Here is a 27,764-nt window from a genome sequence, read left to right as displayed (position 1 = left end):
GTTGATGGATGAAGCTAAGGGATGGTTAGACCAATGGTTCAATGAGATTCGGCCTTGGAGTTCCAAAGAAATTGACATAGAAAGAACAATTTGGCTAAGGATTTACGGTATACCGTCTCATGCTTGGAATGATCTCTTTTTTGCCCAAGTGGTTAAACCGTGGGGTGTATTCATTAACGCTAATGATGGTACGATGAAAAAAAATACAATGGATGTAGCTCGAATTTTGATTCGCTCTTCTTGTCAGATTGTGGTAGACGAGTTTATTGACGTTAAAGTGAATGGAGAAATATTTCATCTTCGAGTTCTTGAAGATTCTTATGGACCTATGAAGATCTTGGTACCTCAGCAACATGAACCAGAATTAATTGATTCCGACGATGAATCGGAGGAGGAGGAGCGAGGGTTGATGGTGGCGGAGGAGGAGGAGGAGAGAGAATTGGAGGGTGATGAGAACTCTTTATTAGCATTAACTCCCTGTGTTAATACTAATAAAATTCATGATGACATTTCCGTTACTAATATGGCAAGTAGTAATGTCAGGAAAAACAATTTGGACAATTCAAATTCTTTGGAGTCAATTCTTAATGAGCCAATGAATGGAGGTGTGGGGGCTACGGTGGGAGGTGCTGATAAGGTGAATAGTAAGATGATAGATGCTAGTTTTTTGTTGGGCCAGGAGGAAGGATCAGGTGGGCCACAAAACTCTACCAACATTCATCAAACTAATGCAGGGGGGGTGCAAAGAAGACTTATTCAATCAGAAGATTTGGGCCTGGTGGTAAAGCCCACTAGTTCAAATAATAGTATTTGTGGAGGTAAGGGGGAGCAGAAGAGAGGTGTGTATAGTGATGGTCCTAGAAGTGTCTATCAGAAATTGAACAAAAGCCCAATTAGCAAAGGAAAGGTTTTATTGTCAAAACAATCAATTATTCCAAACAAGAATTCAATCCTTCGTATCAATCCTCTTCCAGCAAACATGAGAAAACAAAATCAAATTGTCAAAGACCTCAATTTGCGTGTTCCTTTACCTTCTCCTTCTTGCTCGGTCGCCGTTTCTTCTTCCTCCATTAAAGGAAGCTCTCGCCGCTCTGTTCCTCGAGAAGAAGGGGTGACTCGAAACTCTCCGTCCCGTCATCGAACAGGATTGAAATCGACCACATCGATTTCTTCGGCTGGGTCTGTGTTGTGCTGTAGCTCTCTTAATTCCTCGGACATCCGAAATTGTAACAATCGATTTCTCGAAGTTTATGATCGTGAAGCAGCTAGTATGGTTTGGCAGGGTGCTGTTGAATTGGGCGTGGTTGGTGACGAAGAGGGGGAAAGGTATGTAGAAAGGATTCTCATCAATGAGAAAAAAGAAAATGAAGCTAGACTTCTGAGGGAGCAACATCAACAAGGTATTCCATGAAGATTATGTCATTTAACATGCGTGGGTGGGGCAATGCGGCGAAAAGACGTCGTTTGAGCTCATTACTTATATCAGGTGCGTTCGATATGTGTCTTTTGCAAGAGACTAAAAAAGCTGTTTTCGATGAATTTACGATTCATAACTTGTGGGGACATAAAGATATTGAATGGGTGGTTAAGGAGTGTCGTGGATTATCTGGTGGTTTATTGTCGATTTGGAATAAAGACTTATTTTCGTTTCGGTACAGTTTTAATGGAGATGGTTATTTAGGCGTGTGTGTTGAATGGAAAGATGGTGTGCTATATATTGTTAACATTTATTCTCCCTGTAACTTGGCTGGCAAGCGAAAATTATGGTCTGATTTGATTGATTTTAAAATGAACAATGAACCTGGCGAGTGGTGTTTAGGGGGTGATTTTAATTCTATCACTAAGGTTGGCGAGCGTAGAGGCAGCAATGGTGCAGGGTGTCAGTCGGAAAGAGTAGAATTTGCTCAATTCATTGATGCTTTTGAGGTAGTTGACATTCCTTTGATGGGTAAGAAATTTACTTGGTTTAACTCTGATGGAACTGTTATGAGCCGTTTGGATCGTTTCTTATTGTCGGAAGGCTTTATGGAGAAAGGAAACATTTCTAATCAGTGGGTAGGTGATCGCGACATCTCAGATCATTGTCCTATTTGGCTTGTTTGCTCAAATCTTAACTGGGGGCCTAAACCATTCAAGTTTATTAATTGCTGGATCAAACATCCAGACTTTTTTGCTTTTGTGAAAGAAAAATGGGACAATATGGATATCAGAGGAAGGAAGGCTTTTGTTATAAAAGAAAAGTTGAAAAAATTGAAGGAATATTTGAAGGAGTGGAACCGAGAGGTTTTTGGTTTTTTGGACCTCAAAATAGATAATACAGTGAAAGAGTTGAATGAGGTAGAAGAGTTGTTAGCAAATGGGACTAATGTGCCAAATTCAATCAATCCAAATGAGTTGGTAAAGCAATTTTGGGATCAGATTCAGTTCAAAGAAAGTATTTTGCACCAAAAATCACGAACGAAATGGATTCAAGAAGGTGATTCCAATACCCGCTTCTTCCATGCTAGTATCAAAAGTCGTCATCGAAGAAATCAAATTGCTAATTTAAAGAAAGGAGATGTTTTGATCCAAGGGGTGGCTGAAATTAAAGAGGAGGTTAAAGATCACTTTTTTAGGCACTTCACAGAAGAATGGCATAGTAGACCTTTTTTGCAAGGTATTGACTTCAACACTCTTTCATCCGAAGATAATTCGTTCCTTTTAGAACCTTTTGGTGAAGAAGAGGTTAGAGATACTGTATGGAGTTGTGATGGTAATAAGAGTCCGGGACCGGATGGGTTTAATCTTAATTTCTTAAAAGCTTGTTGGCCGATTGTGAAAGAAGATGTGATGGCTTTTGTTTTAGAATTTCAAGAAAATGCTTGTCTTCCCAAAGCTGTAACAGCCTCTTTTTTGACCCTAATTCCCAAGAAGGATCACCCTCAAAATCTCTTCGACTATCGTCCCATTTGTTTGATAGGGTGTCTTTACAAAATTTTATCAAAACTTTTGGCTAATAGATTGAAAAAAGTTTTGGGGAAATTGATTTCCAAATGTCAGTCGGCTTTTCTCCCTCACAGGCAGATTTTAGATGGGGTTGTTGTCCTAAATGAAATTATTGATCTTGCTAAACGAAGAAAAGATGGTTGTCTGCTGTTTAAAGTTGATTTTGAACGGGCGTATGATACGGTGAGTTGGTCTTATCTGGAACGCATGATGTTCAAGATGGGTTTTTCAGACGGTTGGATTACATGGTTGAGAACATGTATTTTTCAAAGTTCGATGTCTATTTTGGTTAACGGAAGCCCCACCGCTGATTTCAATGTCGGTAGAGGGCTTCGACAAGGAGACCCTTTATCTCCTTTTTTGTTCTTGATTGTTGCTGAAGGTTTAGCAGGGTTAATGAGGAAAGCTGTTGAGCTTGGTAAATTCAAGGGGTATAGTATCAATGACGACATCCAGTTTCAAATTCTTCAATTTGCAGATGATACTATTTTGATGGGAGAAGGCACGTGGGACAATATTAGGACCATTAAAATTCTACTCAGAAGTTTTGAGTTGGTGTCAGGTCTTAAAATAAATTTTGTGAAGAGTAAACTATATGGGTTGAATGTTGACACCAGATTGTTGGAAGCGGGTTCATCGTTTCTTTCCTGCCGGTCGGAAGTTATTCCTTTTAAATTCTTGGGAATACCGGTCGGGGCAAATCCTAGAAGAAGAGAGACTTGGAAACCAGTGGTGGATGCTATGAATAAAAGATTAAACACATGGAGTTGTCGACTTTTATCTTATGGCGGACGGATCACTCTAATTAATTTGGTATTGGCTAGCCTCCTCTTTATTATTTCTCTTTCTTTAAAGCTCCTTGTTGTATTTTAAAACAATTAGTGAGGATTCAAAGAAATTTTTTGTGGGGAGGTGGTGAAATGGATAAGAAACTTTGTTGGGTTAAATGGGAGCAGATATGTCTATCTAAGGAGAAAGGAGGGCTAGGGGTGAAGAACTTGGATTTGTTTAATCAGGCCTTATTAAGCAAATGGAAGTGGAGGTTTCTTTCGGATGATAATGCATTGTGGACTGATCTTCTTCGAATTAGATATGGTCATTTACCCACTCAGATTTTGGGAAGGGATATGTCGTTGGGCGATAATAAGTCATCGATTTGGTGGAGGGATATTATTGGTCTGGGAAAAGGGAGGGAACCTTACTGTTTTAATTCAAATATACGCAGCTGTGTTGGAAATGGTTTTAATATTGGTTTTTGGAATTTTAAATGGTTCGGGAACCATACTTTTAGAGACTTATTCCCTGTTCTTTTTGCAAAAGAAGCTACACAAGAAGCTATGGTAGCAGAGAGGTTATTTGGAAATGGCAGGGAGAGAATTTGGTCGTGGCAGTGGACTACACCTTTATCAGTTTGTGAGACGCGGATGCTGGATGATCTTAAGGTTTTGTTGGCTGATTTTTCTTTACAAGCGAATGTGCAGGATACTTGGCGATGGGTCCCTGGAAACACAGGATTTTTTTCGGTAAAGTCTTGTTATAATTGGTTATTAGAACAAGGTCAGATAGAGGAACTAAGTTCTAATGTGTTGATTGCTATTAAAAAGCTATGGAGGAATGATGTACCTTCCAAGGTGAATTTTTTCGGTTGGAGGTTGTTATTAGAAAGATTACCGACGCGAATGGCACTACATCACAGAGGTATTCTTAATAACGTGCATGAGTTATCTTGTGTATTTTGTTTTCTTGATAATGAGGATTGCAACCATCTCTTTTTCCTCTGCCCGTTTAGTAAACGAATCTGGGAAGCGATTTTTAAGTGGATAGGAAAGAGATTTCCACCGAATAATAAAGGCTGGAACCATTTTGTGCTATTTGGTGATATGGTAAAATCAAAGAAGGGTGAACGGGTTAGACATTTGATTTGGCTGGCAACTTCTTGGAACATATGGAAGCTTAGAAATAGTGTTATTTTCAAGGGAGCTCTACCAAATGCTCTTCTTCTTTTGGATGACATTAAATTCAGTTCTTGGGTTTGGTTTAGTAGTCGGTATGGCCGAAACTCTAGTTTATCTTTTCAAGAATGGTGTCACGACCCTTTGGGTTGTATTCAAAGCTTTTAATTTCTGACTTTGAATTGTAAGGGTTCGAGTACCCCTTGTACTCCTTTATAATATATATTGCTTATCAAAAAAAAAAAAAATATCTTTTTTTTACTCATTTAGGTTTTGTTTTAGAAAGACTCATTTAATTTAGGGAAGGACATTAGTTAACAAAATTTTAAAAAAAAAAAAATTTAGGTCCATAAAAACAAAGATTTTGGTACATACATAAAAAGATTAATTGATATTTTACCCCATCACAAAATAATTGACCTTTCCGATTTTTAATACAATAATTGATATTTTTACACTTTCTTCGTTCCTTTAATTAGCTTGTATGTTATCTCGGATCCAGTTTGTATTAAACACTTTATTGTATTCTTTTTTTAGGCATAGTGCTTTTTTAAATGTTATTTTTTTACTTCTTAAAATAAATTAGTTTCACCCGCTGATTAATATTGTTTAGAATTTTTATTTATTGTATTAAAAATTTTATGATCTTACTATTTAACCGGAGAACAAGACAGTAAAGATAACTTTTTTCTGGGTGCGCACCATTTGGTTTTTGAAAGGAAAAATAAACTTTTTTCCAAAAAAAAAAAAATTAACCAAATTAATTTATTGGTACCATTTAAAAAAAAATGAATAAGCCAATTTAATTATATTTAAAAAAATATTAAGCATAAAGTGTGTCTAACTTAACAAGAAGATAGTAAAGATAACATATTTGGTGCCCGTGATAACTTTTTTTATTTGGACAATATGTATGGAGAAGTATTAGTTGAAAATGGATCTCATTCACATCGAAAGATTTAGTCTTTGTAGTTGCGCGCAGTGAATTTTTTTTTTTTTTTTTTTGACAACGCATTTTACAAAGTACTTAAATCCATATAGTATTATCAAAACAGAAAATATTATAACCAAGAAATTAGACTAAAGTAATTATTGAGCTCTCCTTAAAACATACTTCCTTCAAGAAAACCAAGTTCCATTTTTTGTGGGAACAATTATTAGCTAGATTTTCTTAGCCCCAGGGTCAAAATTTGGATTACAGATACCCCTTTTCTCTAATAATTTATACTATATGAAGCAAGCAAAGTTCCCCATATTAAAGCATCAGGCTCAACAGGACAGGCATGTTGTTAATGAAACTTTGAGCTTTTCTTAGTCTACCTGATCGACCAAGAAGATCAACAATACAAGCATAATGACAAAGACTCGGTGTGATGTTGTAGTCTTGAAACATTGAATCAAGATAGAAGAAAGCTTCTTCAACCAGTCCACTATGGCTACAAGCTGATAGAATCCCAACAAAAGTTACTGCATCAGGTTGGATTCCTTCTCTTTTTTCATAAGTTCATATGCAGCTAAGGCATCTGCGACTTTACCGTGTTGATCATAGCTCACTATGATGGATGTCCAACCAATAAGGTCAGGCTTCTCAACATCGTCAACAAAAAGCATAACCATGAATTTCTCTACCTCTATGCAAGAAACGGAGATCAGCACATGCAGTTAGAATGGAGACTAATGTAATGTGATCCGGGACAATTTCTTGATATAGCATTTCTTTAAATAGTCGAAGAGCTTGATCTGGATGTCCACATTTCGAGTACATTGTAAAAAGTGAACAACCTACCGAAGCATTGGTGACTAACCCGGATTTCACAATGTAACCATGCAAATACAATACTCATCAGGTTTCACTCCTTTTCTGGTTCTGAACCAAAGTATGATCATTGTCCACATACATAATGAGCATAAGTACACATACATAGGATATCATTTTATTATAGACCTTCAACTCTAGTGAGTACCATAAAGAATTATATTTAGTACTATACATTTTTATCAATTTGGTACTATACTAACAGAGCGTTCTGTTTTCCCCCCTCAATCAATAGTCTTTTTCTTTAGATATTAAGCTTTGTCAACAATAATCAAGAATTTGAGCAGGTAGCAAGATTACCAAGAAAAAAATTACTCTAATTAAGACAATTTGTGAGATAGTAAAAGCTAAATTACAACTTTATTGAAGTAGTAATAATTGGAAAAAATACATATAATATGAACAGTTTATGACAATAACTAATTGACATAATTGATACTTCAGTATCTTGCACAAAGTTGTGAGCTTTTGGGTTGAAAGCTGAGACCTTTCCTTTCATTATCATAAACAACTTGTTCCCTCTTCCTCTTATGAATCCTTTTCAGTTTCCTTTCTTCAATTGTCCATTCTTCATTCAAAGATTTCCACTTGTTCTCAAAAGTTTCACTAAATTTTTCTGCAATTCTGTGAACAATATGCCTTGGATGGTAAAGCAATCCTTGAGAGAAAACAAACCTCATATCCTTTGCAAATTCATCTGGAGTTGAATATGATTTCAACTTGGCTTCAATATCTTTCAAACCAATTGCTTTCTGTACCTTTGATTTGTTCTTCTCCAAACCCTTCAAAAATTTGAGATCAAGAGATTCTTTCAATGCCCAGCCATCTCTCCCTTCAATCATTCTCTTCACAATAACCCAACATTGCATCCTTTTGTAATGTTCCATTGGTTTATTTTTCTTGATCATCAACAAAACTGTTTCAGCATAATCCTTCTTCAACTTTCCATCAAACCCATTTTTTGAATCAACCCTAGGATCAAGAAAGTACCTTTCTTTATGATCAGCAGCAGCAAGAACAGTGTTGTTGATAATCTTGGTAGAAGTAGAACCAACAACAACATCATTGTCTTTGATTGGAACAACAACATTTTCTTGAGACTTTGTAACCAAATAACAAGTCTTCTTATGATAATCACTTTCTTGATCATTGTTTTGAGATGGGTATGAAAGTTTAATGATGAGACGGCGCTTCTTTGTGGGTGGTTCAAAAGTAGTAGTGGTTAAGGAAACCATGATGTGATTATGATTAGTGTGTTTGTGGAATGAACAAAACAATTAGGAAAGATGATAGAAATTAGAAACACACTTTGTTTCGATTGTTGTGATTTGTGATGGCTTAAGGAGTGTACGAGTCTATCTATATATAACACACCTAAACCTATAACGGTTATATTTTTTTTGCTTTCTTATCACGCTATATCTATTTAATTTAATCATCATAATTTTCTTTTTTAAATAATAATTTTATTAATGACAGTATGTATATTTTCTAAACCGACTATTTTTTAGATAAACCGATTTTTTTTTTTATATATAAACGGAAAAATACTTGGTCACAGCCCAAATAAAATTTAGGGTTGAATATGTTTTTTATCCTAAAAAATAGTTAATTTAGGGTTGAATAAGTTTAGTCTTTACTTAATTTTTACAAAATATTTAGTCCTAGATAATTAAACTCCACTCAATTTTAATCTCTACTATTAAGACAACTTATATTTTTGAGCGATTTTTTTTTTTCTAGGTATGTTTAGAACATCGTAAAAAGTTCATTCAGAAAAAGAGCTCAAATTCTAAATTTTAGTAAATAAACATTATATGACATTTTAAACATTCCTAAAAAAAATCATTAAAAAATTTAACAGATTAATGATAATTAAAAAAATTTAGTTTTAGTAGGTACTGAAACTGTGTGTAAAAAAAATTTTATAGGGACTAAAAATTTAATAAAAATTAAACGTAAAAACAAAACTTAAAAATTATCATTTTATAGGGATAAAAAACATATTTAACCTTAATATTTTTTTCGGATATAGACATAAAAGTTATTTGGATATAGACCAAAAACATTACTATTATTTTTTTTTTTTGACAACGCATATTATAAGTACTTAAATCCATATGTCATCAAAACAGAAAATATTATAATCAGGACATTAGACTAAAGTAATTATTGAGCTCTCCTTAAAACATATCCTTCAAGAATACCAAGTTCCATGACACTTCATTCTATTTTAAAAATATTTTATAATCTACGTAATCTATAACAATATAGGTAAGTCCTTGGACGAGGTAAAGGCTGCGGTGTGGGACTGTGACAGTTATAAAAGTCCGGGCCCAGATGGGATCAATTTTGGCTTTATAAAGGATTTTTGGGCTGAGATGCAAGGGGACATTATGCGCTTTATCTCGGAGTTTCATCGTAATGGTAGATTGACTAAGGGTTTAAATGCCACTTTTATTGCATTGATACCCAAAGTTGATAGCCCCCAAAGATTGAATGACTTTCGGCCTATATCGCTTGTGGGCAGCCTTTATAAGATTTTGGCCAAGGTATTAGCGAATCGGTTGCGTCTTGTGATGGGAAGTGTGATTGCTGCATCTCAGACGGCTTTTGTGCAGGGTCGTCAGATCCTTGATGGCATTCTGGTTGCGAACGAGGTTGTGGATGAGGCCCGTAAGACCAAGAAGGAGCTACTTCTCTTTAAGGTTGATTTTGAGAAGGCTTATGATTCGGTTGACTGGGGTTACTTGGATGCTGTTATGGGGAGAATGGGTTTTCCGACCCTTTGGAGGAAGTGGATTAAAGAATGTGTGTGTACGGCAACAACCTCCGTTTTAGTCAATGGTAGTCCGACTGATGAGTTTCCTCTCGAAAGGGGACTAAGGCAGGGGGATCCGTTATCCCCTTTTCTTTTCCTGTTGGCAGCAGAGGGTCTTAATGTGTTGATGGAGGCCATGGTGGTGAGCAACCTGTTCACGGGGTACAGTGTTGGTGAGCTATCACCGATGACGGTGTCGCACCTTCAGTTCGCAGATGATACGTTGTTGATGGGGACAAAAAGCTGGGCGAATGTTCGTGCTTTGCGGGCTGTCCTTGTGCTGTTCGAGTCTATGTCGGGTTTGCGGGTTAACTTTCACAAAAGCTTGCTGGTTGGGGTTAACATCCCTGATTCTTGGTTAGGTGAGGCGGCGTCTGCTTTGTGTTGTAAAGTGGGAAAGATTCCTTTCCTTTATTTGGGCCTTCCTATAGGGGGTGATCCGAGGCGCTTGGGTTTTTGGGAACCGGTTTTGGCTCGTTTAAAGAATCGTCTATCAGGATGGAGGAGTCGCTTTCTTTCTTTTGGTGGTCGTCTAGTTCTGCTTAAATCCGTATTGATCTCTCTGCCTGTCTATGCTCTTTCCTTCTTTAAAGCTCCCTCAGGTACCATCTCTTCTATAGAATCTATTTTGATTAATTTTTTTTGGGGGGGAAGTGAGGATTTTAGGAAAATATCTTGGATTAACTGGAAATCTATTTGCTTACGTAAGGAGTATGGGGGTTTGGGGGTTAGGCAGTTGAGGGAGTTTAACTTAGCCCTGTTAGGTAAGTGGTGTTGGAGGATGCTAGTGGATAGGGAGGGTTTGTGGTTTCGAGTGTTGGCAGGTCGTTATGGGGTTGAGAGAGGCAGACTGTGTGAGGGTGGAGCGCGTGGGTCTACGTGGTGGAGGGAGTTGGCGCGTATTCGGGGTGGAGGTGGTGAGGTAGGGGGAGGGTGGTTCAGAGAGCATGTTTCAAGAAAGGTGGGGGATGGGTCTGACACTTTTTTCTGGACTGATCCCTGGGTGGATGGGACCTCTTTGCGGGAGCGGTTTGGGCGGTTGTTTGACCTGGCAGAAAACAAATCGGCGTCTGTGGCCGAGATGTTTAGGCAGGGTTGGGAGGCTGGAGGGGAGGCGTGGGTGTGGCGGCGTCGGTTGTGGGCTTGGGAGGAGGAGATGTTGGGCGAGTGTCAGTCTTTACTTCTTACTGTCTCCTTGCAGGATCATGTTTTAGATAGGTGGCAGTGGCAGTCTGATTTGGACGATGTTTATACTGTTCGTGGTGCATATCAGTTTTTGACGTCACAGGATGAGGTTACTTTGGATGCTGCGTCAGGTCTCATTTGGCACCGACAGGTTCCTTTGAAGGTTTCCATTTGTGCTTGGCGTCTCTTGCGGGATAGGTTACCTACCAAAGCAAACCTGGTTATTAGAGGGATTTTATCTGCGGAGGATCATCAGTGTGTCTCTGGTTGCGGAGAGGTTGAGTCGGCTCAACACTTGTTCCTCTCTTGCAACACTTTTAGTGCTCTTTGGTCTCTTGTTAGCTCCTGGATTGGCACTTCTTTGGTGACTGCTCATACTCTTTCCGATCATTTTGCTCTGTTCACTGATTCAGCAGGTGGATCTCGTGCACGACGTTCTTTCATGCAGCTCATATGGCTTGCTGTTGTGTGGGTTGTGTGGACCGAAAGAAACTACAGATTGTTTAGAGGTTCATCAAACTCAGTGCATCACATGTTGGATAAGATCAAGACTTTTTCATATAGGTGGTTGAAAGCGACGAGTAGTACTTTAGCTTTGAACTGCCATAGTTGGTGGTCTAGTCCTATGCTTTGTTTGGGCCTTGTTTAGCCTCTTTTGGTTCATGTATCTTGACTCTTTGTAACCTCACTCAATCTTTTCTGGCACGTCTTGTGCTGGGAGGATGATTGGTTCATGTTTATATATATATATATATATATATATATATCTCATTTTGGTTTGTTCAAAAAAAAAAACAATATAGGTAAGTTTGGGCTGAATTTTTTATATTGTCTAAATTACCCTTCATTTTAAATTTAAATTTTAAATTTAAATAACATAATAGATCTAATAAGGCGTCTAATAATGTAACATATTATAACTGCACAATGGTTCTTATAACTGCACAATGATTAACACAATAGATCTAATAAGGCGTCTAATAATGTAACATATTATAACTGCACAATGGTTCTTATAACTACACAATGGTTATTTCTTATTAAGGTCTTCCAACGATCACAATTCTTGCAGAAATTTAAATAAGGTACATTTTTTAATTGCAAAATTTTATTAATCTCTGACTTTTAATTTCATAACATAAGATTTATTTTTTTTTGTCATAAGTTAGACACAGACAGGTGCGGAACGCGCTTGTCTGACCCGCTAGTTTTAGTTAAAGAAAACAAGTACTCCCCTTTCTTTTCCTCCAAGAAAAATAATACTAGTATAACACCATATAATTTTATTTTTTTGGTTTAACACCATATAAATCTTTGATTGTATTGCATTTTAAATATAAAAGTTAGAGTTCGAACTTTGAACACTATTGACTAATACCGTTGTGTCGTGAAAAAAGTCCGAGAAATCATTCACGTTGGGCCAAAAGCAACCACATAAATGTTTTTATCATTATATCTTTACCCAAATCCTTGAAACATTGAATTTAAGAATTCTTTTACTTCCTTCTTCAAAAAGAATTCTTTTACTTCTTTCCTTTTGATCAAATGGATCATTATATCAAAAAAATTCATCTTTTTTAGTATTCTAGAACTACCACTCACACAAATGATAACCTCAATTCAATTCGTACGTTAAACCTTTTATGCTCGTGACTAGAATCTTTCAATTGAATTTCAGTTCTCTGAAGCTTCGATTAAGCAAATTCTTCTCAGCTTCTCAAGCTTCGATTCAGTTTCTCAGCAAAGCTTCAATTCATAACCTCTCAAGCTTCAATTTAGTTTTGTTCATCGTTCAACTTCAGCTTCAGTTTATAATTTTGTTAATTTTTTCTAGTTATTTTTCCAATGTTCCCTATAAATTGGTAATTAGGTAATTGGAAATTTGTCCTATGAAGCATTGATTTGTTGATTGGTTTATATGGTTCACATGTTTGGGTAGCATTAAAACTCTCGACTTAATCAATTGTTGTGAAATCCTGAAGAGAAATAATGCAGACACCAAAAGCAAGGTAATTTAATTTTAACATTTTTCCTGCATGCCATATGTTTGTGCCAATCACCACTCACATGGTGTCTCCGATGGTATCCACACCATCGATGGATGAATTGGGACGCATTTACCAGTGTATTTCTTTGGCAGTTTAAGCCTGATTGGCGAGTCATTTTACGGTTACCGGATGATGAAGAGGAGCCAATTTCAGAATCGCCGCCGCCGTCGGAGTTGTATATTTTGACAGCATTGTTGTGTTTTGGATGTCAACTTTAGTTGTATAATTTTACTACAAGATCTTGTGTATGAATTTCAATATTAAATCAGAAACTGTGTTCATTTTTCTTCCAAGCCCGGTAAGGCGCAAATCGCGCCTATCACCGTGTGTGTGTGTGTACATTGTGTGTGTGTGTATAATAATAGTGTCTAAATATAAAGGTCTACAATTTCTTGTCTTAGCCAAAGCTGGTGTTATAGATAAGCGCTTATGCTATAAGTGCTTAATTAAGTTACTTATACAAACATGGGCTTGGAAAATATATTGCTATAGTGAGTTGGGCAAGTACAGTTATAAACATTGCAAATATGCTTTTGTTTTTACTAAAAAAGTGTTTTGATGAATATCTCTTTTATGCATGTTTGGTTGTTCATGAATTGGATCAAACCAGTAATGCTGACTAACTTTTCTTCCTACTTCATAAGCACATTTATATACTTGTCTTTTCTCAATTTTCAATGCATTTAAAGTGGAAAATTTTATCGTATTCGTTAAATTATGGACTATTCCCTACATGTGGTTTGATTATAGAAAATAATCCTAGGTGTCATTGTCAGGTTCAATCTGTACTGCTGTTACTTGGCGGCCGTGAAATACCTCCAACAGTACCTTCCATGCCACTGACGAAAATAACCGGGTAATACTACATTATTCGTTGGAGTGTGATTGATAGTCTTTTGTAGTCGAATATCTGGCTCATGGAGCATTCTACTAGGGATTTATCAGTACTCCTCAAAAATTCAGTGTCCCTCAAAGATTAGCTTCATTGATTAGAAGTAGTATTAAGGTATGATGCTTACTATCATTATTTCTTTGATTGAGCTTACATAGAATATTTGTTTTGTGTTGAAATCATAAGTTCACTGTTTTAAATCATATTTGTAAATGGTTTTGTTTACCGATACCAATGAAAGGGTGGAAAACAAGACATAGTGGCGAGTTCCTTGATAAGTCTGCAATAATATATATTTGGTTTTTAAAGAAGCCTCAAATAGTGTTCAAATTATTTCAAAATCCATGATCCATTACAGTTGTTTTCGGTTCATATTTCTCAAGGACATGGATCTATAACTGATATATTGCATCTACAAAGTCCGTTATGCCATAATGTACAATATAACTTAGGCAAATTTAACATGGTTATGTCATGTTCCTTTTAATTGCTAACAAGGAGATAACAGACTTATGTCATGAACAATTGTGATAGAAGGCAAGTTAGGAAGAATGTATTTACAGAAACAATGAAATTAGTGTTTTGACATTTTCGTAATTTCTGAAAAATGCTAGATCTGTTTCCGAAAACTATAAAAGAAAATGGTGAGGGAAATATTGAATCTACATCCTATGATGTCTGCTTACTTTATATGCCAAAATCCACTTCCTACCCGTGATCCACAACGTTAATTTGTTATATTTGCACCACATGCTAACAAATACAAGTCACTTCTGTAGGATGCTAACAAATACTCTCACTAGCGGACAATTAATTTGGTGGCGCGATATCTTGAAGATTGGGGGAGAAGACAACGATGATGGATGGTTTATTGATAATGTGTGTAATGTTCTTGGCGTTGGCACCATAGATGGTTGGGTCCAGTTTGCTTCAAGAATCTTGATCCTAGTTTGTTTAGCAAAGCTGCAAACCCAGGGGCCTCTCAGAGGCTGATGAGAATTGGAATTGGCAGACGTCTTGCTGCCAGGAGAGAGGGAAACTGCCACCGAAAAGTTGAGCATTCTGTCAGAGTTTAAACCTAGTTTAAATTTATAAATTAGTTAATATAAGTATAGTCATGATATCCACATACATAATGTCATTGTCCAAAGATATCATTTTATTATAGACCTTCAACTCTAGTTAGTACTATAAAGAAAGATATTTAGTCAATATGTGTTAGTACTATACATTTTTATAAATTTGGTACTATGCTAACAGAGTGTTCTGTTTTTCCCACTCAATCAATAGTCTTTTTCTCTAGATATTATGCTTTGTCAACCATAATCAAGAATTTAATGGAGGACAAAACTAGTTAACAACCTGTTGCCAATTTGTTTTGAAAAATTTAATTAATCCATTGTCTTAATTTAAGCAGGTAGCCAGATTACCAAGAAAAAATTTACTCTAATTAAGAATGTTAAATTATGAGACAACCTTTAGAGAAAGAAAAAAAAAAAACAGAAATAATGCTAGTAAATGTGTGAGATAATAAAAGCTAAACTACAAATTTATTATTGAAGTGGTAATAATTGGAAACAATATATATATAATATGAACAGTGCATGACAATATCTAATTTGACATAATTGAAATTATCAGTATCATGACATCATGCTAGTAGAAACTTCAGTATGTTGCACAAAGTTGTGATCTTTTCTGTTGGAAACTGAGACATTTCCTCTCATTATCATAAACAGCTTGTTCCCTCTTCCTCTTATGAATCCTTTCACTTTCCTTTCTTCAAGTGTCCATTCTTCATTCAAACTTTTCCATTTATTCTCAAAAGTTTCACTAAATTTCGTAGCAATTCTGTGAACAATATGCCTTGGATGGTAAAGCAATCCTTGAGAGAAAACAAACCTCATATCCTTTGCAAATTCATCTGGAGTTGAATATGATTTCAACTTGGCTTCAATATCTTTCAAACCAATTGCTTTCTGTACCTTTGATTTGTTCTTCTCCAAACCCTTCAAAAATTTGAGATCAAGAGATTCTTTCAATGCCCAACCGTCTCTCCCTTCAATCATTCTCTTCACAATAACCCAACATTGCATCCTTTTGTAATGTTCCATTGGTTTATTTTTCTTGATCATCAACAAATCTGTTTCAGCACAATCCTTCTTCAACTTTCCATCAAACCCATTTTTTGAATCAACCCTAGGATCAAGAAAGTACCTTTCTTTATGATCAGCAACAACATGAATTTTCAGTTCTCTTGTAATGCCACTGTTCTTCTTCTTTAAGCCATAATTTTCAGTTCCCGGAGGGTGATCTTTGGAAGAAACCTTTGAGTTTTCTTCACCAAACGACTTTTGGTCGGTTGTATGAGCAACAAGGTTGTTATTCTTCTTATGTTCAGACAAACTTATGGTTGAATCAAGCCAATAACATGAAACAATTGGCTTTCCATAATGTTCATTAATCCTTCTCCTCTTTTGAGAGTGATCATCGTTGAAAGAATCATCGTTAACACGCTTTTGAGGATACGAAATTTTTATAATAAGACGCTTACGAGGTTCACTTGTAATTGGTAACAATGAAGAACTCATTGTATTTGTATGCAATGGCTAAGATGAAGATTTTGGGGTTTGAATAGTTTGAAGGTTTATGTGTGTGTCTCTTCTTATATAGGTATAAAACAGTAAGATTAAATCTTTTCATAATCATTTATAAAATCTTTATTAACTGTTTATGCCTATTAATTGGATAAGAAATTATGATGCATTTATTAGATAAGATTTATTTATTAGATATCATTAAATTTTTCAAAACTAAATCTTTTTTTTTTCCAAAACTTAATCTTTCTTATCGCATCATGAATTTCTTTTGAATCCATTTTTTTAAAAAAAAAAACTTTTTGAATATAAACCATAAAAAACTGTTAATATATTTTTTTATTGTATCATTTAATATTTTTTTTTTTACTAAATTTAATATCTTTTTTATTGTACCATTTAATTTTTTTTTTACTCATTTAGGTTTTGTTTTCATCACCTATTTTAAAAACCAATTTTTGATCCCCTATTTCAATTTTTTTTACTTTAAGTCTCCAATCCTATTGGGATTTCAAATCCACATTGCATACATGAGTGTAATTTTTTGCCTTCCACATGTATACAGGCCAGCGATAACAAAATTCTATTTAATCAAATCGAATAAATACTCCTGTCTGTTTCTACTTAAAGTAACTATTTAAGCCAAAAAAAAAATAGTTACTTTAAGTTTCTAATTTATTGTTTTCAACATCCTTTTTTAAAACGCTAACATAAGTGTTAACTTGCACTAAAAGATACTTCTTGTGATTTGGAAGTAAAAATATAGTGTTCACTACTGCTTCCCTAAGTTACTTCAGCATTTTTGTAACGGAGAATAACTTAAAATATAACGTTGCAATAAATTAAAAATGTAAATAACTTATTTATTACCTAAAAAACTTAAAGATCTATCTATTATTACAAACGCAAACCTTAAAAAACATACCATTTTTATAAAAAAAATTACGATGTTGTGATTAATTTACACTGCGAATCTGCAATCTTAACAAAAATGACCTTGCATGACGGTGTCTTTTTCAAACCTAGTCAGTTCAGTACCATAATTTTTATCAATGGGATGGGATACACCTTTTGCCATATTGCCATGCAATACAAAGGAGATGGATAGACTATGCAAGCAATATGAAATTCTGTTTAAGTATGGCAAGCCTTATAGACTATAGTGTTCAGTTTTTTCCTTTTATATAAAGATTACTGATATTCATACTTCATTTCTCTCCAGTAAAATTATGTGTCTTTGGAGGAACTTAGCTCAATTGATACGAACATCGTATTATATATATGGAAGTTGAAGTTCGAATTTCAGACACTTCATTCACCTTTAAGATGAATTTTCTAACTACTAAAATACTTGATAAAAAATTACTCATCTTTGCTACTATTGTTAAGAGTCCCACATCGGTTGAGAGATGGTCTGACTAAGTGTTTATATACTAGAGGCAATCCTCACCTTACAAGCCGGTTTTGTAAGGATGAGTTAGGCCCAATACCCATTTCTAAGATGGTATCAGAGCCTCTCCCCGATCCGTTGGGCCACCTGTTATCAGGCTTCCGCTATCGGGCCACCCACCGTTTATATCCACGCACCCAGCCCAAAAGTGCTGGGCATGAGGGGGTGTGTTAAGAGTCCCACATCGGTTGAGAGATGGTCTGACTAAGTGTTTATATACTGGAGGCAATCCTCACCTTACAAGCCGGTTTTGTAAGGATGAGTTAGGCCCAATACCCATTTCTAAGAACTATGTTAGAAATGATAAAAAAAAATTACGTGTCTTTCCTCCTATGTTCGAAAATAATTAAATATTTTACATGCCTTTGCTCTATTAGCTTTGTTTCCAAATTAAGAATTAGATATGTAATGTAAAATTAGTAAGATGTTGCTAATTTCTTAATATGTGTACAATGGAGTTAATTGATTATACTTATTGTGGAACTGAGGGAGTAACTTTTATAAGTAACTGAATATAGTTCCAATATTAGGTTCATATAGTTAATTCTCAAATAACCTTAAAAAAAAGCTTAGAGAAAAAAAAGAAATAAAAAACAAACTACACATGATTTCTTGAATTGGTAATTGGGAGCCACAAACTATAAGTGATCTAGAACAATGCAAGACAATTATAATTATAATTAACTGGACTGGTCAATTGATTTATTTATTTTTTAAAATTTAAACATTAATAATAATAATGATAATTAAATTTTAAATGGAAATCTCCATGTGACTGATCAATTGATTAGGTAAATAATTAGATAAATTACACGGTTGATTTTTCCTTATTAATCCTTGAGCATTGCTATTTAGTAAAAAAGATTTACACTAGAAAGAAAAGAATCCATAAAAATATATATTTTGAATTGTAAGGGTTGAGTACCCCTTGTACTCTCTATAATTCATCTTTTGCTTATAAAAAAAATTAGGGAATTTGATCAATCAAAGAATGACTAACCATACATGGGATACTCATCTCGTCATAGGTAATTATAGACTGTTGCCCAATGCGGAAGGATGCCGCCGAAAAGAAGGGAACGCTGCTTTGCTCTACTGGATGTACCGGATCCCGTATAACAAGCGAGCTTTTTACCGATGGTTATGATTTGTAAGTGTTAAATGATGCCGCATATGATTCTTACTAAATACTTCTCTAGTCTTGAATGTAAGCAAAAAAAAAAAAAAACACATCCTTTAAGAAAGTGAAGTAAATGTTTAAATAAAGTATGTCATTTTCAATTTTAACTTTACTTTTTGTTTTAAATTAAATACTATTTATTATGGGTAAAAGTGAAACTAAGGGTAAAATTGGAACATTGATAATAAATATAATGATTATAGTAGCTTTTGCTTATATTTGAGACTTCTAAATTTTTTGTTTTGTTGCTTATATATGAGACCGGAGGAAGTAACATTTTCCTTAATTTTTATATGTCAAATATGATTTACAAAGTCATACATATCAATCACTAAGAACAACAACAATCAACTACATGCAGTAGCGGAGCTAGGGGTGGCATGGCTGGCCATGGCCCACCCCAAAAATAGGAAATTACTATAGTACCCATAATATTTTAATAAAATTACAAGTATATAGTATTTATATTTGTGTGCTCTTAAAATTAACGATTGAAACACTTGGCTTACTTGGTTGTAAAGTGCTTCTTGTGTGGAGAGGTTGTGGGTTCATTGTCTATAGCTTGCATTTTTTTTTTTCCCATTTTTTAAAAAAGATTGCTTTTCATATCTATGCTTTTAAATTACCTTTAAAAACCATTGTTTTTTTTTTGAAGGATTTAAAAAACATTGTTTGTCTATATGCTTTTAAAATATTACATTATAAATTTTTATAACAAGATGAAATTTTATTTTCTTGATAATTTTTAAATTAATAGTTTGTTATTGTAATTTTTTAAATGATAGAAAAAGAAATAAATTCAAAACTTCTTTTTGTGTGAATAAAACACAACTTTTTTATCAATAAAAAATTCACAATAACCATCTTTTTTAAAAAAAAAGTTTACAACTAATTTTATTTAAGAACAATCATTCTCCTTTTAATATACATTAATATACATGTAATATAATAAAACATATAATTTTTTTATCATCAATTTTGTGCATGAAATATAACTTAAATTTTTTATATGCAATATAATTTTTGAGTGGCCCATCCGAATATTTTTTCCTGGCTCCGCCACTAACTACATGCATGATACAACCAATATATTATGAAGTTTAAATGAAAAAAATTTAAATTTGAATATTAAAAAATGACTTAAATATGAAAACGGTCCCTGCAATTACGCCTTGTTTTGATATTAGTCCTTGTAAAAAAAAATTTGATTTTAGTCCCTGCAAAATCTCAAAAATTTTAAAAAGGTCCTTGAGTTGGATTTTTTGTTGACATGTCAATTTATTGCTGATGTGGCAGATGTTGAGTAGGATGAAGGGACCGTTTTATTGATTCATCAGAACAAAACACAAGAAAAGTAATCACTGAGAATAGAATAAATCGGATGAAGGTAAAACTCGTGATATGAAATCGGTTTTGAAGAATATGAAGCTCTGAATCCGTCGCACAGATTTCTTCTTGCAAATAACCCTAATTTTCAATTAACCCAATAAAAAAAATTTACCCAATAACCCCTCTCTATTTCCCTTTTAACACTCTGTTTTTTAATTAAATTTGTCTTTTTCTGAAAGAATAAAAAAGTTATTTACAATTTAAAATTTACATGAAAAATAAATTAAATATCCATGTCATCAAAAATCCTACTCAGCATCTGCCACGTCAACAGTAAATTGACATGTCAGCAAAAAATTTAGTTCAAGGACCTTTTTAAAATTTTTGAGATTTTGCAGGGACTAAAATCAAACTTGTTTTTTATAGGGACTAATATCAAAACAAGACGTAATTGCAGGGACCGTTTTCATATTTAAGCCTTAAAAAATCATACATAATTGAGTTTCCTTCGTTCTCATGTATTAGATATGAATTTTTGATTCATGCATACAAATTACTGAAAACACCTAAACCAATTATTACATGCATAACACCACTAATATATAATTTTTTAAAGAATCATTTCTCCGTATAATTCATGTAATATATGATTTTAAGTCATGCATATCATGTAAATAATATTATATATATATATATATATATATATATATATATATATATATATATATATATATATATATATATATATTAAAAAATAGAAAACAATTGTAAATACTAATTTAATGTATCTAGCACTAAGTTGTGAGCTTTTATGGTGGAAATTGAGACCTTTCATTTTCATTATCATAAACTTGTTCCCTTCCTCTTTCGAATCCTTTCCAATTTTCTTTCTTCAAGTGTCCATTCTTCGTTTAAAATTTTTCATTTGGTCTCAAAAGTTTCACTAAATTTCATTGCAATTTTATGAACAATATCATTTGGATGGTAAATCAATCCACGTGAGAAAACCAACCTCATATCCTTGAAAAATCATCTCATGTTGAATATGATGATTTCAACGTGATTCAATATCTTTCAAACCAATTGCCATGTTTCACTAAATTTTACTGCAATTCTGTGAACAATATGCCTTGGATGGTAAAGCAATCCTTGAGAGAAAACAAACCTCATATCCTTTGCAAATTCATCTGGAGTTGAATATGATTTCAACTTTGCTTCAATATCTTTCAATCCAATTGTCTTTTGTACCTTTGATTTGTTCTTCTCCAAACCCTTCAAATATTTGAGATCAAGAGATTCTTTCAATGCCCAACCATCTTTCCCTTCAACCATTCTCTTCACAATAAGTTCCCGAAGGGTGATCTTTGGAAGAAACCTTTGAGTTTTCTTCACCAAACGACTTTTGGTCGTTGGTATGAGAAAGAATGTTTTTGTTCTTGTTATGTTCAGACAAACTTATGGTTGAATCAAGCCAATAACATGAAACAATTGGCTTTCCATAATGTTCATTAATCCTTCTCCTCTTTTGAGAGTGATCATCGTTGAAAGAATCATCGTTAACACGCTTTTGAGGATACGAAATTTTTATGATCAGACGCTTACGAGGTTCACTTGTAATTGGTAACAATGAAGAACTCATTGTATCTGTATGCAATGGCTAAGATGAAGATTTTGGGGTTTGATTAGTTTGAAGGTTTATGTGTGCGTCTCTTCTTAATTATATAGGTATAAAACAGTAAGATTAAATCTTTTTCACAACTAAATCTTTTCATAATCATTTATAAAATCTTTATTAACTGTTTATGCCTATTAATTGGATATGAAATTATGATGCATTTATTAGATAAGATTTATTTATTAGATATCATTAAATTTTTCAAAACTAAATCTTTTTTTTTTTGTGATATAAATCTTTTTTTATGGGCCCAAAACTAAATCTTTCTTATCGCATCATGAATTTCTTTTGAATCCATTTGATAAAAAAAAAAAAAAACTGTTAATATCTTTTTTATTGTATCATTTAATATCTTTTTTTTTTACTAAATTTAATATCTTTTTTATTGTACCATTTAATATCTTTTTTTTACTCATTTAGGTTTTGTTTTAGAAAGACTCATTTAATTTAGGGAAGGACATTAGTTAACAAAATTTTTAAAAAAAAAAATTTAGGTCCATAAAAACAAAGATTTTGGTACATACATAAAAAGATTAATTGATATTTTACCCCATCACAAAATAATTGACCTTTCCGATTTTTAATACAATAATTGATATTTTTACACTTTCTTCGTTCCTTTAATTAGCTTGTATGTTATCTCGGATCCAGTTTGTATTAAACACTTTATTGTATTCTTTTTTTAGGCATAGTGCTTTTTTAAATGTTATTTTTTTACTTCTTAAAATAAATTAGTTTCACCCGCTGATTAATATTGTTTAGAATTTTTATTTATTGTATTAAAAATTTTATGATCTTACTATTTAACCGGAGAACAAGACAGTAAAGATAACTTTTTTCTGGGTGCGCACCATTTGGTTTTTGAAAGGAAAAATAAACTTTTTTCCAAAAAAAAAATTAACCAAATTAATTTATTGGTTCCATTTAAAAAAATGAATAAGCCAATTTAATTATATTTAAAAAAATATTAAGCATAAAGTGTGTCTAACTTAACAAGAAGATAGTAAAGATAACATATTTGGTGCCCGTGACTCGGTGTGATGTTGTAGTCTTGAAACATTGAATCAAGATAGAAGAAAGCTTCTTCAACAAGTTCACTATGGCTACAAGCTGATAGAATCCCAACAAAAGTTACTGTATCAGGTTGGATTCCTTCTCTTTTTTCATAAGTTCATATGCAGCTAAGGCATCTGCGACTTTAACGTGTTGATCATAGCTCACTATGATGGATGTCCAACCAATAAGGTCAGGCTTCTCACCATCGTCAACAAAAAGCATAACCATGAATTTCTCTACCTCTATGCAAGAAACGGAGATCAGCACATGCAGTTAGAATTGAGACTAATGTAATGTGATCCTGTGACCCTACACATAAGCAACTCATAATACTTAACAAACTACAAATACAATACTCATCAGGTTTCACTCCTTCTCTTAACATTACAGTGAATAACTCAAGCGCCTTTCCAGAATTCTGGTTCTGGTTCTGAACCAAAGTATATTCATTGTCCACATACATAATAAGCATAAGTACACATACATAGGATATCATTTTATTATAGACCTTCAACTCTAGTGAGTACCATAAAGAATTATATTTAGTACTATACATTTTTATCAATTTAGTACTATACTAACAGAGTGTTCTGTTTTTCCCCCTCAATCAATAGTCTTTTTCTTTAGATATTAAGCTTTGTCAACAATAATCAAGAATTTGAGCAGGTAGCAAGATTACCAAGAAAAAAATTACTCTAATTAAGACAATTTGTGAGATAGTAAAAGCTAAATTACAACTTTATTGAAGTAGTAATAATTGGAAAAAATACATATAATATGAACAGTTTATGACAATAACTAATTGACATAATTGAAACTTCAGTATCTTGCACAAAGTTGTGAGCTTTTGGGTTGAAAGCTGAGACCTTTCCTTTCATTATCATAAACAACTTGTTCCCTCTTCCTCTTATGAATCCTTTTCAGTTTCCTTTCTTCAGTTGTCCATTCTTCATTCAAAGATTTCCACTTGTTCTCAAAAGTTTCACTAAATTTTTCTGCAATTCTGTGAACAATATGCCTTGGATGGTAAAGCAATCCTTGAGAGAAAACAAACCTCATATCCTTTGCAAATTCATCTGGAGTTGAATATGATTTCAACTTCGCTTCAATATCTTTCAAACCAATTGCTTTCTGTACCTTTGATTTGTTCTTCTCCACACCCTTCAAAAATTTGAGATCAAGAGATTCTTTCAATGCCCAGCCGTCTCTCCCTTCAATCATTCTCTTCACAATAACCCAACATTGCATCCTTTTGTAATGTTCCATTGGTTTATTTTTCTTGATCATCAACAAATCTGTTTCTGCACAATCCTTCTTCAACTTTCCATCAAACCCATTTTTTGAATCAACCCTAGGATCAAGAAAGTACCTTTCTTTATGATCAGCAGCAGCAAGAACAGTGTTGTTGATAATCTTGGTAGAAGTAGAACCAACAACAACATCATTGTCTTTGATTGGAACAACAACATTTTCTTGAGGCTTTGTAACCAAATAACAAGTCTTCTTATGATAATCACTTTCTTGATCACTGTTTTGAGATGGGTATGAAAGTTTAATGATGAGACGGCGCTTCTTTGTGGGTGGTTCAAAAGTAGTAGTGGTTAAGGAAACCATAATGTGATTATGATTAGTGTGTTTGTGGAATGAACAAAACAATTAGGAAAGATGATAGAAATTAGAAACACACTTTGTTTCGATTGTTGTGATTTGTGATGGCTTAAGGAGTGTACGACTCTATCTATATATAACACACCTAAACCTATAACGGTTATATTTTTTTTGCTTTCTTATCACGCTATATCTATTTAATTTAATCATCATAATTTTCTTTTTTAAATAATAATTTTTTAATGACAGTATGTATATTTTGAGCTGTCAAAATGGGTCGGGCTATTGGGCCGGCCTATTAGGCCTATCGGGCCAGACCTTATTGGGCCAGACTTTAGCGGGCCGGGCCTTATCGGGCCAGACCTTATCGGGCCAGGCTTTTTCATGGGCCGTCATGGGCCGGCCCACGGGCTTCTGGGCCGGCCCCTTAAAAAATTTAAAAAATATTTTAAAAAATTCTATAATTTTTTTATTGTTATATTTTGATCCTATTTTTACGCATAAATTATATATAATCTTTTTTATTAGTTTTGTCGTTTTATTATTTTTTTTAAAACAAATTATCGTTTTATTGTTATTATTTGTGTTTTGTTCCTATCTATAATCTGTTTTATTCATATTTCTAAGCATATCATGTTTTTATTGTATTTATCTTATATTCTTTCTATATTTTTTTGTTGTGAAATTACAATGAAGGATATAAAACTTGGAATATAGTTAAAACTACTAAGAATAAATTAGTAACTTTGGTAGTAATTAATTTGATTATATTAGAAGTAGATATAAAATACTGAGATACGAGGTGGAAATCAATACCTATGTATAAAGAGGATACAAAAAAATTTGGTGTGAACTTTTCATAATAACAACAATACCCTTAATTTTTTTTTTGGGCAGCAGAAAACTTTTATTAACAAACTCACCATAACATAAGACGCGTCTTTTTTTTTAGCTGTAAAAATCTTTTATTAACAAACTCACCAAAACATAAGGCAAAATAGAAAATGTGGATCACACAAACTGACACTGGCCGCTAATAATAATAATAATAATAATAATAATAATATGACAAAAAACTTTTTGGATTATGATGAGATTATTTGTTAGAGATTTGTTTGTTTGTTTGATGAGGATAAAGAGGATGATATTATTGTTTGGGAGATTATGTGAGAAAATATAGGGATATTTAGATATAAAATAAATTTAGTACTAGAATCTGTTTTTTTTTTTCAAAAAAAAAAACTGAAAATTAGTGGGCCGGTCCATCGGGCCATATAGGCTTTTACTTATTGGGCCGGGCTAGGCGGGCTGGGCCACGAAGTTAACGGGCCAGGCCGGGCCAGGCCCTTTATATGAACGGGCCCCCTCGGGCCGGGTCGGGCTGGACCGGGCCGACCCCTTTGACAGCTCTATGTATATTCTCTAAACCGACTATTTTTTAGATAAACCATTTTTTTTTATATATAAACGGAAAAATACTTGGTCACAGCCCAAATAAAATTTAGGGTTGAATATGTTTTTTATCCTACAAAATAGTTAATTTAGGGTTGAATAAGTACTTAATTTTTACAAAAAATTTAGTCCTAGATATTAAACTCCACTCAATTTTAATCTCTACTGTTAAGACAACTTATATAAGTTATATTTTTGAGCTATTTTTTTTTTCTAGGTATATTTAGAACATCGTAAAAAGTTCATTCAAAAAAAAATAGCTAAAATTCAAAATTTTAGTAAATAAACATTATATGATATTTTAAACATTCCTAAAAAAAATCATTAAAAAATTTAACAGATTAATGATAATTAAAAAAATTTAGTTTTAGTAGGTACTAAAACCGTGCGTAAGAAAAAATTTATAAGGACTAAAAATTTAGTAAAAATTAAAAGTAAGAACAAAACTAAAAAAATTATCATTTTATAGGGACCAAAAACATATTTAACCTATATTTTATTTTGATATAAACATAAAAGTTATTTGGATATAGACCAAAAACATTCCCATTATTTTTTTTTTTTGACAACGCATATTACAAGTACTTAAATCCATATATTATCAAAACAGAAAATATTATAATCAGGACATTAGACTAAAGTAATTATTGAGCTCCTTAAAACATATCCTTCAAGAAAACCAAGTTCCATGACACTTTATTTTATTTTAAAAATATTTTATTATTTTATAATCTATGTAATCTATAGCAATATTTATAACAATATAGGTAAGTTTGGGCTGAATTTTTTATATTGTTCAAATTACCCTTCATTTTAAATTTAAATTTTAAATTCAAATAACACATTAGATCTAATAAGACGTCTAATAATGTAACATATTATAACTGCACAGTGGTTCTTATAACTGCACAATGGTTAACACAATAGATCTAATAAGGCGTCTAATAATATAACATATTATAACAGCACAATGGTTCTTATAACTACACAGTGATTATTTCTTATTAAGATCTTCCAACGATCACAATTCTTGCAGAAATTTAAATAAGGTACATTTTTTAATTGCAAAATTTTATTAATCTCTGACTTTTAATTTCATAACATAAGATTTATTTTTTTTGTCATAAGTTAGACACAGGCAGGTGCGGAACGCGCTTGTCTGACCCGCTAATTTTAGTTAAAGAAAACAAGTTCTCCCCTTTCTTTTTCTCCAAGAAAAATAATACTAGTATAACACCATATAATTTTTTTTTTTTTGGTTTAACACCATATAAATCTTTGATTGTAGTGCTTCCGTAAATATAATTCAGTTAATAGGACTATTGCATTTTAAATATAAAAGTTAGAGTTCGAACTTTGAACACTCTACTAAATCACTTTAAAAAGTTCATCCTAAGAAGAATCGTTCGGGAGAATCTGAATTTGATTCCTGATGCAAATAAGAGGATTAATGAATAAAAATTGAAATTGTAGCTTTGCTTGTACTACCCCTACTTCTACGTTTTCAATATTTAGCCCATTTTATTTGGACCCAAGAAACATGATCCTGCATTGATAGGTTCACTACATTTTCATCTTACCATAAAATAAAATAAAACAAAAACAAAAACAAAAAAAAACCAACACTGCATCATCATCTGTTTATTATTCTCCATTTTCTACCATAAATTAAAAACCGTTTATTTTATATTTCCAATTTTTCTTCCGTGTCTTGTATT

General features: G+C 33.1%; 3 protein-coding genes, 1 long non-coding RNA gene and 1 pseudogene across 5 annotated transcripts; 1 reads left to right on the top strand and 4 right to left on the bottom strand.

Annotated features, from left to right (window-relative positions):
- Positions 1-7,193: 7,193 nt before the first annotated feature.
- On the bottom strand, positions 7,194-7,640 carry LOC123892356 (transcription factor GTE5, chloroplastic-like). Its single transcript, XM_045942144.1, has one exon. The coding sequence runs from the start codon at positions 7,638-7,640 to the stop codon at positions 7,194-7,196; it is 447 nt and encodes a 148-aa protein (XP_045798100.1).
- A 4,552-nt stretch (positions 7,641-12,192) lies between these two features.
- Positions 12,193-15,000, top strand: LOC123893258. 2 transcript variants are annotated; one of them, XR_006803392.1, is made up of 3 exons: positions 12,193-12,768; positions 12,900-13,813; positions 14,479-14,993. It is a non-coding gene; the product is annotated as an uncharacterized LOC123893258 (long non-coding RNA). The 2 variants fall into 2 exon arrangements; XR_006803393.1 differs by having other exon boundaries at positions 12,205-12,768; positions 13,584-13,813; positions 14,479-15,000.
- Positions 15,001-15,367: 367 nt separating this feature from the next.
- LOC123892355 lies at positions 15,368-16,290 on the bottom strand (annotated as a pseudogene).
- A 5,039-nt stretch (positions 16,291-21,329) lies between these two features.
- On the bottom strand, positions 21,330-21,894 carry LOC123892354. Its single transcript, XM_045942143.1, has 2 exons — positions 21,631-21,894; positions 21,330-21,527 (listed from the first exon to the last, which is right to left on the bottom strand). The coding sequence occupies exons 1-2, from the start codon at positions 21,892-21,894 to the stop codon at positions 21,330-21,332; spliced, it is 462 nt and encodes a 153-aa protein (XP_045798099.1).
- A 1,911-nt stretch (positions 21,895-23,805) lies between these two features.
- LOC123892353 (transcription factor GTE5, chloroplastic-like) lies at positions 23,806-24,252 on the bottom strand. Its single transcript, XM_045942142.1, has one exon. The coding sequence runs from the start codon at positions 24,250-24,252 to the stop codon at positions 23,806-23,808; it is 447 nt and encodes a 148-aa protein (XP_045798098.1).
- Between the last annotated feature and the right edge of the window lie 3,512 nt (positions 24,253-27,764).

This window comes from Trifolium pratense, linkage group LG6 (genome assembly GCF_020283565.1).
Source record: "Trifolium pratense cultivar HEN17-A07 linkage group LG6, ARS_RC_1.1, whole genome shotgun sequence".
NCBI classification, from domain to species: Eukaryota; Viridiplantae; Streptophyta; class Magnoliopsida; order Fabales; family Fabaceae; genus Trifolium; species Trifolium pratense.
The sequence above is the reverse complement of the archived record's forward strand: the minus strand, read 5'-3'. Positions and strand labels throughout refer to the sequence as shown.

Bases quoted from the DNA above. Each gene is read 5' to 3' on its own strand.
- LOC123892356 (XM_045942144.1), bottom strand. From the start codon at position 7,640: ATGGAACATTACAAAAGGATGCAATGTTGGGTTATTGTGAAGAGAATG.
- LOC123892354 (XM_045942143.1), bottom strand. From the start codon at position 21,894: ATGAGTTCTTCATTGTTACCAATTACAAGTGAACCTCGTAAGCGTCTG. The intron at 21,528-21,630 runs GTTTCTTCCAAA...AAATATTTGAAG, and splicing joins TTGGTGAAGAAAACTCAAAG to GGTTTGGAGAAGAACAAATC.
- LOC123892353 (XM_045942142.1), bottom strand. From the start codon at position 24,252: ATGGAACATTACAAAAGGATGCAATGTTGGGTTATTGTGAAGAGAATG.